The 10,531-nt window shown below is 38.3% G+C and overlaps 1 protein-coding gene across 1 annotated transcript; it reads right to left on the bottom strand.

The window, feature by feature from the left end:
* Window positions 1-4,964: 4,964 nt before the first annotated feature.
* Window positions 4,965-10,278, bottom strand: LOC139733441 (ATP synthase subunit g, mitochondrial-like). The gene is made up of 3 exons (XM_071644258.1): window positions 10,186-10,278; window positions 6,817-6,977; window positions 4,965-5,580 (listed from the first exon to the last, which is right to left on the bottom strand). Exons 1-3 carry the CDS (start codon window positions 10,268-10,270, stop codon window positions 5,452-5,454), a joined length of 375 nt encoding a protein of 124 aa, XP_071500359.1. The 5' UTR covers window positions 10,271-10,278; the 3' UTR covers window positions 4,965-5,451.
* Window positions 10,279-10,531: the final 253 nt, after the last annotated feature.

Raw genomic sequence — 10,531 nt, 5'->3', positions numbered from 1 at the left:
TTATAGATGATCGTCGCACAATCTACATTAAGAACAAAATGTTGATGTGTAACAGACCATAATCATAAAAAAAAGGGAGGGGGGGGGGGGGGAGGTGTTGGATGGAGGATAACCGCTTGGCTATAATCTTATGGGATATAAATTTCACTTTTCTTTTCAGGTATGGCATATTATGCCCGTGAGTTCATCACGTCATTTTAATGACCTGCTCAGTGTATCATGGTTTGGCTGTAAGATTGCTTGTTTTTTCCTCTTTTGATTAATTGATTGTTTGATTGATTGATTGATTGATTGATTGATTGATTGATTGATTGATTGATTGATTGATTGATTGATTGATTGGTTGGCTGGTATATACTTTAGTGTCCACAATAAGAATTCTTCGTTGGGCCTTTACATTGGATATTACAACAAATATAATAGGTATGTATAGGCCTACATAAAATGTATTCAAGTACCCACACAAACATCACACAAATTGGAACTGTGAACTGCTTCATTACCAAATAATAGAAGTAAAGGCGTACAGATGGGTGATGTTCCGTTAATCCGAATGTTCTTTCTTCCGAAACTCACAAATTTGGTATATACATGTGTATATTTTTCGCAAATCTGAAGATGAAATTAAGTTCGTTAATCGGAATATAGAGACGACGTGTACTTTAACGAACCTTCGGAATTACCAACCTTCTTTCATTATCGAATTAACAAACCCTCGGAATAACGAACCTTTTTCATTACGAACCTTATTTCATTTTTGTACATTATCAACAAACCTCCGGAATAACATATCTTCAGAACAGTGAACTGTTACCATACAGATAATGACAGCAATCGTGATAAAAGTGATGGATTTTCCTTGTCAGTAGTTACGGATTAATAATTGTTTTCTCGTATATTTGTTTTGCATTTGACTTTCAAAGTGATTCAAATGCAATTATAGGCCTAATAATCGTAACATTTCCTTGTAAATCGTAAAAGATCAACAGTACATAAAATCCTCTTTTTATTGAAGATCATGATTTTGCGAAAACATTCCATTTTCTGCCCACGAGAAATTGTTATTAATACGCTTGTTAAAGGACAGGTTCACCTTCATAGACATGTGGGTTGAGTGAATGCAGCAATATTAGTAGAACACATCAGTGAGAGTTTGAGCAAAATCGGACAATCCGTTCAAAAGTTATGAATTTTTGAAGTTTCTCCTCAGTCACGGCTGGATGAAAAGACTACTATAGCTTGTGATGTCACATGAGTACAACGATATAAAGAAAGAATAAAGAAAATTCAACATATTTCCATTTTTCTCGCATAACAAAAGAACGCTCGACTTCTCTCTCTCTCAGAAGGCAGGGAGAATAATATTACCCTTAACATACCTCAGTAGCATGTCGAAGAGATGTGCATTTTATTCAAAAAGTAAAGTTTTGTGAAATTATCTTTTTATTTTCCTTGTGTAGTTGTACGCATGTGACATCATACACTGTAGTAGTCTTCTCTTCCAGCAGCGACCGCGCAGATACTTAAAATATTCGTAACTTTTGAACGGATTGTCCAATTTTCCTCAAACTTTCACTGATGTGTTCTACTACTATTGCTGCATTCTCTCAATCCTTATGTATATGAAGGTGGACTTGTCCTTTAAGGATAACGTTATAGGACATTAATGGTTGTAGATCACTGCGACTTTGGCAAACATAATGCATGACAAAGATAAATTATCAAACAATAAATCATCCTAATTTTCATATTCATGTTTTAACCATTTCATAAACATACGAGCTATGTAGCATACAGGTTGAATTCTTGTCCGTTTACATCTTAGGCCTATATTCTACAAGTCCGAATGATTGACATAAATACTGGAAAACGAGTTTGATGTTTGAGTCATTTATGACGTGACAATAAGCGTACGTCTTACGAACATGCATCTGGCTGTCATTTGTCATCTGTGGGGGCGGAAGCTGGTCTTATGTTAGCCACTTGGAATCTTTGTAATTTCCTCGGTACAGAACGGGGTCATCCCACAAGACCGACACCCACGAGTCATACAGCAAACGAGTTCGTCCCTGAAAGGAGGTCCATGGGTCATACACCTCACGAGTCATACAGCCCATATGAGTTCGACACACAATAGGTAAAAACAGCCTACGAGTTCGACAGATACAACACGGGGCTTAATGTGTCGGTCTCGTGGGCCTTGTTTAGCTTAGTGTCGAACTCATGGGCTGTATGACTCATGGGCTGTATGACTCGTGAGCTCTATGACTCGTGGGCTGTATGAATCGTGGGTGTCGGTCTTGTGACGTGCACCCTACAGAACTACGTATATGTACTATACTGTACCTTGTTCATGTGTCTATGCCGTATTGATAATTAATGTTCTTTGTTTTTGTTTGTTCAGGTTTGTGTATTCATCCATAAAATGAAAATACATTGTACATGATATATATGTGGTTGAATTTTTGTCATCCATGGCTGTTCTTATAAACATGTACATTAGCATGCGTGTTGTGGTTTCTCCCTGTTTAAATAAAATCATAATACACGTGTACACACACACACACACACACACACACATACATACATACATATATATATATATATATACATATACACACATACATTATACACTTGTATATCATAATCTCATGAAACCATACATTGGTGATTTAAACAAATTAGTAGTACATGTATCATTATAATCATCATCACTATTACTTTCGTAGTATTGTGCACTTGTACACTGTATTTGAGTTTGACTGTTGGTCTGTAGAGGTTGAGCATGTTAACTATGTGGAATTGGCACATTATAAGTACCCTGTATTATTATTATTATATCATTATTATTACTATCATTATTATTATTATTATTATTATTATTATTATTATTATCATCATCATCGTCGTCGTCATCATCATCATCATCATCATCATTATTATTATTATTATTATTATAATTGTTATCATTACCATTATATCCCTATCTTGAATGTATTTTTTTTAGCACACATACACATACACACAAACACATACGTCATGGCCAATACCATACCACCTCCTACAGTCAAAACAAACACATCTTATTACCTTATAATACTTTTGTCTGTCTGTTGTTGTTGTTGGGGTTCTTTTTTTGTGCTACCTCTTAAAAACCTGGGATAATTTATTGCAATACATATTTGTCTATCTTGTACGTGATCTCTTTTATCTGTGGACATTTAATTTGGTCTGTATCAAAAGTAATCCAGTCACTTTTCAAACATTTTGATGGACAAGCTGTACCCTGACAAGTCGATATGTGAGATACAATGTTTGTCGTGTAAAACTTGTACCTTGTTCAATCTTGTCAACTGGACATGATTCACTTACACAAGTTTCACAGCTGATCAGTGTCACTTCTCTAGTACTGACTGATGAGCAGGAAACTGTCTCCATGAAGTGAAAGGGTGAGGTTAGCCGTTTCCTCTTTTGTCTCATTACCACAGAATCTTCTAGAAGTCCACCGCGTTGAGAAACCCACAGAATCTTCTAGAAGTCCACTGCACTGAGAAACCATACTCCCCTTGATTTCCATAGAAGTCCTGGGCCATATTTCATAAAAAGTTGATATGATAGCAACTTTTGCTAGAGTGGGAATTGGCATAGAAACAACAAGAATCCAGCTTTATGATTGGCTGTTGCTATGGAAGTTGGCAATCCAGCAAGAGTTGCTATCCTGACATCTTTCATGAAATGGGGCCCAGGTGTCCTCAGCCAACAAGCACTTTTACCATTTTTGACCCAATGCATGTATAACTAGAAATGTCGCTACAGCGACTGGTTATACCCCCGCCAAACAACATTTCATAAGCTTTGGTCAAAACAACATTTCATAAGCTTTGGTCAAAAAACTGAGGAAGTAGTTAAATCCGCAAGATCTTTCCTTGATCTTCTGCCATTAATATGCCGTTACCATGGCAACGTACTTTCGGGTACTGTCGAAAAATGCGTCGTGCACATCTACAACCAAAGGCACACATCTGTACCAAGTTTCATGGAAATTGGGCAAAAACTGAGGAAGTAGTTTGCAACACAAAATTTTCCATCATTTTGGCTCATAATATGTGAGCTGTTACCATGGCAACATACTTTTTGTCACTGTCAAGAAATGTGTCATGCTGACCTATATCCTAAGACAAACATTCAATATGAATTCCATGAGAATTGGAAGAACACTGATGAAGCAGTTTTGCCATGAAGCATTTTGCCCTATATTTTACCAATAACATGCCGTTACCATGGCAACACACTTTTTGCCACTGCGGAAATATGTGTCTTGCACATTAACATATTCAGATGAACATCTGTACCTAATTTCATAAAAATTGATCAAAAACTGTGGGAGGAGTTCGCGACGCAAGATTTGTACCCATTTTTGCCCATAATATGCCGTTACCATGGCAACGTACATTTGGGTACTGTCAAAAAATACGTCTTGCACATCTACAACCCAAGGCACACATCTGTGCCAAGTTTTATGGGAATCGGTTGAAAACTGAGGAAGTAGTTCGCGACGCAAGATTTGCAACGGACCGACCGCCCGACCGACTGCCCGACCGACCGTCCGCTGATTCCTATATACCCCCTTCAAACTTCGTTTGGCGGGGGTATAATAATAAATTGAAGTATATTGATGCTTAAAAAAATCCCCAGTATACAACCGCACAAAGATTAACAAGAGTGAGTTTATGGAACCCTACTGGATCAGAAAAGTCAACAGACCAAGCAGCTTTCTACACATGTATAAAGCAGTTTTATCCTGCCATATTACTTGAGACACGTGTGGAAAGATAGAAATGACAATGACACCGGGTTTTAAAGTTTGATAAACTTCTTTAATCTTACAATCTTACAATCAAAGGTTGTAAAATTCACACATTTCCATTTTGCAAGAAAAGCAACCCAAAAACCATTCCCCCCCCCCCCCCCAATTCAGAGTTCATGCGGAATCATTCTTTAGATCTTTGCATCAATTCATCACGGTATGTGATACAGGGCAGATCATCGCATTCAAATGGTGATTGGTCACATACACATAAATCTACGTGTTATTTCATAGTGATGCAAAAGTGTTAAGCTGCTCTTGCAAATATTACATGAGCAGACTTTTGTATCAAGATTTCCAATCACAAGTCCAGGTTGACTTTATGCATTTCAATGATATCTTGCTGACATTTGACTCTACCCTGCGACTGCAATACCGCAAGTATGCATCAAGGCTCATTACTGCTGGCCTATTTTTTTTCTGGTGTAATGGCAAATGTTGTTTCTCACAAAATTGAAACATGCATCGAGTGCATGGACAGGTACCACTGCAAAGCGCAAACACCCGTCGGCACGATCAAAATACAAATACACTCTTGGAGACTGCTAAATATACAAGTGAGGTGAGAGGAAAGGAGGGCAGGCTTAGATGTATCCATGAGGTTCGTAGTCCGATTTGACGTTGTAGCCGATGACGCTTCTCCTCCCGATCTGTTCGCCGACGAAGAACCAGAAAGCTACCTCCGCACAGACCAGAGTGTTTAACCACGCCTCCTGTAGAAGAAATGCACCGAGCCCAATATTGCAGGTAAGGAAAGATATTAACACAGCAAAACATATACCACAAAGACTGTTAAAAATATGCACCAAGGCACCATCAAAGTTACACAGAATATTGCACAGCCAGTCTCATTGGGCAAGAGTAGTGCACATTCTTCTTTTATTTGTACATTGACTGTCTGCTTACTTAACCCGTTGAGGACAGACTGGTTTTGCCACAACACACATTTCCCATAGACACCTGCCGGAGTATACGGTACTCGGGACTTGTGCTCAACGGGTCTAAAACAAAAAAACAAAGTTCCTGTACATTTTATACGATTACTAAAGAAATGAATACAGAATATCAAGTTCAATTGTACTCATCTTCTTTATAAGACAGTATAATTCAGAATTAAAATCTTACCACATTAACAATAACTGCAAGCAAATAATTTGAAATCAAAATTTCTACCAGCCTATGGCACGAGTGATCGTGAAAATAAATGACTTCCATCAATCCAGCTTTGTCCTGTTGTTTAGCTGCAAATAGATATCTCTCTTTCTCTCAATTTTAATTTGTTTTGATAAAGAAAGCACACAGAGAATTCAATACTTAATTCTATGTAAAACACCATACTCATCCTCTTGACTTTGTAACTGACATTGAAAGTAATACTTTATATTCTTGCTGCCTTCTAGTTCTGAATAGAGCAAGTCATATGCTCTATCGTTAGTGTGCTACATGTAGAAAAATTCTAATTCTCTATACATTTTTGTCATAGTGTTCCACTACTCTGACATCACAAACTGTCATATTCGTCCTGTTCAGCGATGATGGCACATTGATCTAATATACACTTTAGGAATTCAGACCTTTTGTGCAGTCTGCCAAATTTTTCTTAAATCTAAACGGTGTGTTGACAAATACTTCTGGGCTATATCCACATGTATAAATGTACAAATATATTTGGAATGGGATCATCTTTAAACTGCATGAGATACTGTATACTGCGTATACTTCGCAAAATTTTGGGAAATAAGCGCGCAAAAAACCAAAAAAACCAAGAAAAATTTGATCCCGGCATGGATGCAATGTGCACGCATATATTTTTCTGTTCATCACTATACAGTCTACATCCCAATCATGAATTCAACCACTCGCGAAGCTGTTGGGGAAGTCCTCACTAACAGAAATTTAGACTTGCTAAATACATTGTGTATAAGGGATCAAACTTGAAGTGTACACACCTTGACTGTAAGTTGTGCCCATTTGCCTGTCCTTGCTGCCTTGATGATGTCCATTACACCTTTCTGCACGGCAGGGAATTCCCCAGGAGTGGGTGGGACAAGTTCTACCTTGGCATAGTACAAGAACTTGGCTAGCCGTGGCTTTGAATACTCTACAGCTTCTGCAAATATGACAACCATCAAAATATTTGTTTGTTTTTTCCCCTTGTAACACACATGTTGCTCTAAAACAACAACAAACAATGGCAACAAAAAAGGAACAAAAGCAAACACACACAATGTACCTGTGTGTACAAACAAGAAACAAAAATTTTAAAATCTGTGCTTTTACTATTGTAGATGGTATCTACTGTTTGTGTACAATGTACAAATGTAGCTGTCCAAATACACAAGAGATATTCTTCAGAATACACAATGTCCCCCCCCCCCCCGAAAAAAACTAAAAACTAAAAAAGAAATCAATTTTGCATCGATAACTTTCAAAATACATTGTAATTGAGCAATCCTAATTTTCATTTCAGGGTATGAAACTACAATGAATAAATTATTTCTGACCTACATCTTGCAGAAAAGCTTATTTAATATGGTTAAGCGGTCACAGAGAAATGTGGATCATTGTAAAGCATGTCATGGGTCTGTTTCTTCCAAGTTTAGCACTTGGCTGCTCATGGCATCATAACACAATGGACAAAACTTGGAGGGAAGAGATTCTTGACACGCTCGACAAGGATCCCCATTTCTTTGTGAATACTAAAGCAAATTGGATGGGTTTTTCTGTAAGATGTCGGTTATAAGTTATAGTTTCATTACTTAAAATTGCCTTTTGATTTATTCACTACAATGTATTTCTAAAGTAATCGTTGCAGAAAGTCCCATTGTATTTCTTTCTTCTTTTTTTTTTTTTTTTTTTTTTTTTGGGGGGGGGGCAGACGGTATTCAAACAGATGAGATATATCACAAAACGCAATGTACAACATGTACATTTCTTTACTGAAACACATCTCTTGCATATGTGTGATTTTATACAATTTCTTTGGATTCACTATATGAACCTTCTGTAGTACACGTGCTGGTACCAATACATTTCACAACATACACATTTTTGTTCCATAATACAATGTACTTTGATTAAAACAATTTGATGATTCTTTAGTACCTCCAACAGGCTGTACATGCAGGCCTGACAAAATGGGAACATGTTGATTAAACTGATTTTCACATTCATTTTGCTCTCCACAAGAAATGCATTTATGTACACTTTGTACTAAGGTACACTGTAATAAGCAATCTGTCAACCATTTTCAAGATTATGTAAAAAAGATTTCTATAATGTGAATTATTAGATGTCAAAAGTGTTTTTTGAAGCAAATCTAGAAATCACAGAACTACTGACATTACATAACGACGACATTCTACAGTGTGCTTCATGAGGTGGTGTGTCATACTGTGTGATGCAATTGAGGGTATCGCCAATACGTACAAACTGTAGGTGCCGTGCGCAGAGCAGCGTTTTAGATACCGTACATTATGGGATAGCTCATGGGACAAACTTGCCCCGGTTTTGGCTGCACATGCACTTACATCACGCTCTGTCTTTATAAAGAGGTATTTTTTGTTGAAGATTTCTTCGCTTTCCATCATGTGACCCGCACATTGAAGCCTTGCAGTAGTGAACCATGACTCTAGTGACCGCAAATTAGTAAAGCTTAGACACTTTCAACTCTTTTAAGCTGAATTATAGCCAAGAAATAAAGGGCTAACCACAGAAAAGCAGACAAAGAACTCCATTAAATCGTATGAGAACTGCGACTCGCATGAGACAACCGGGAGCGAACAAGGGACTGAGGAATCCCACAGTGCACCTGTGACAGAGCTCTTCAGCGTGCGCAGGAGTTTTTTACGTCATTGGTGATCGCGAGAATTGTGCGCGAGTTGTTGTGGCTACCTAGCTAGAGTCAATACACTTCTAAACAGCAATATCAAGCCTCTCCTCTCACAGTCACATGTGTGACTGTATCCAGCCAATTTTAGCCAAATTTGGAATTGTCACTGAATACTATCACACGCGTGTGGCTGGAAATGGATGCTGGTAACTAGAGTCTATACACAGGTCACAGCCCCCTCTCCCTGTACAGAAGTTGGCGGAACGCGCAACGCTTCGCACAGCATACATTGTATATCGTTGATAACTTAACTCATCAATAGGGAGCTTTAGATTTGCGGTGCGGATGTTTCAGACGACGATTGCAGTGGACGTTCTCCTCTCCCCTTGCGTCGTGCTGAAAAGTTGCTTTAGATTATGCTGGGACGCAACGTATAAAAAATAAAATGGCGCCCAGCAATGATGGGTGCATGAAGTAGCTCTTTATGTCGTGAATTGAGCGGATGTAAAAATAGCACTGAACGCGTAGTAAAACAACTCAGACCTCAGACGACGCAAGCTACAGGTAGATCTATACATTGTAGTTCAATCAATAGTTCAACTTGACGCGCGTTTTTTGCGCATGCTCATCAGTCAGAACTAGTACAGTCTAGAGTCAGAACTTGTTTTTTTCCTCTGAACATCCCCATCGCGAAAATCTAAAGCTCCCTATTGAATACACGTATAGGTCTAGTCAGACTAACCTATTTTGCTATAGAGCGCGAGTTGGATACCGTATATGTATACACGGATCATGTTAGATTTTAGTACCGTATTCAAGGTCGCGACAAGGAGATTCACCTTGTCATTGATTTTACACATTAGACCTTCAATTAAACGTTAACGTTAGTTCTTAGAGGACCTAGACTAACATGTGTTACACATGAGACTCACGGCACGCTATGCGTGTGGCTAATGACATTTGCATGAACTTTACGCAAAATGATACCACATATCATTATCAGATATGATATGACTCTAAATGACTAATGTAACACTGTTATGAGTCGTAAAATAGCAGACTTCAGTCACTGAAATCTGAATTTCAGCCTGCCTGTTTGTTACGGCGTGACATAGCAACTGGATATCATTTGACTGGATGTCATTTGACATCTGCTGCATTCAGAATTCAGCTGCACAAATGCTACTCCCCTGGTCGATAGTGAAGCGCGCATAAATGCTACTCCCATGGTCGATAGTGAAGCGCGCACGTATATGTAGACGTCTATCACAGTTACACATACAACTTGTACACTGTACACACAATGCACTACTACACAGCACACTGTATACACGGTGCCGTATTCATTCACGTCATAGCGTCACAACACACATGACACAAGTAACACGAGAGAATGCCTATCATAGATTGGTGAAAATTCAAGCATTGGCCGTAAATTAGCCCGCAGAACTTATCCTCTAGAAAGTATGATGAACAATAAACGTACCTGAAGCAAGTTTAGGACCTTGCGTTGCCAAAGAAGTGCCTAATCTTTGGCCAACTCCGACGAGTTTCTGTGCCGCACGAGCCATCTTGCTGCATGTACAAACCGGCAACCGGAAGTTAGAGGTCGAGTTTATCGATATGAGGTCATGCGATATCGATACTAAATTGGCTATCGCAACAAAAATGCTCCATGCCATGCACACACTACTAGTACTCCATGAGTATGTTTTGCTATTTTGTTTGTTTGGTTTTTTTTTTCGTACAAAACAACGTACTAGTACGTATCTCACATTTTTTGTTGTTGTTGTTGTATATAAAAAGCACACACACCCAAAAACCAATTAAGC

Source organism: Diadema antillarum, unplaced genomic scaffold (genome assembly GCF_040938485.1).
Source record: "Diadema antillarum isolate AM-2024a unplaced genomic scaffold, OU_Dant_1.0 seq00000476_RagTag, whole genome shotgun sequence".
Taxonomy (NCBI): domain Eukaryota; kingdom Metazoa; phylum Echinodermata; class Echinoidea; order Diadematoida; family Diadematidae; genus Diadema; species Diadema antillarum.
Note: the sequence above shows the minus strand (reverse complement) of the source record. Positions and strands in the feature narration are given on the sequence as shown.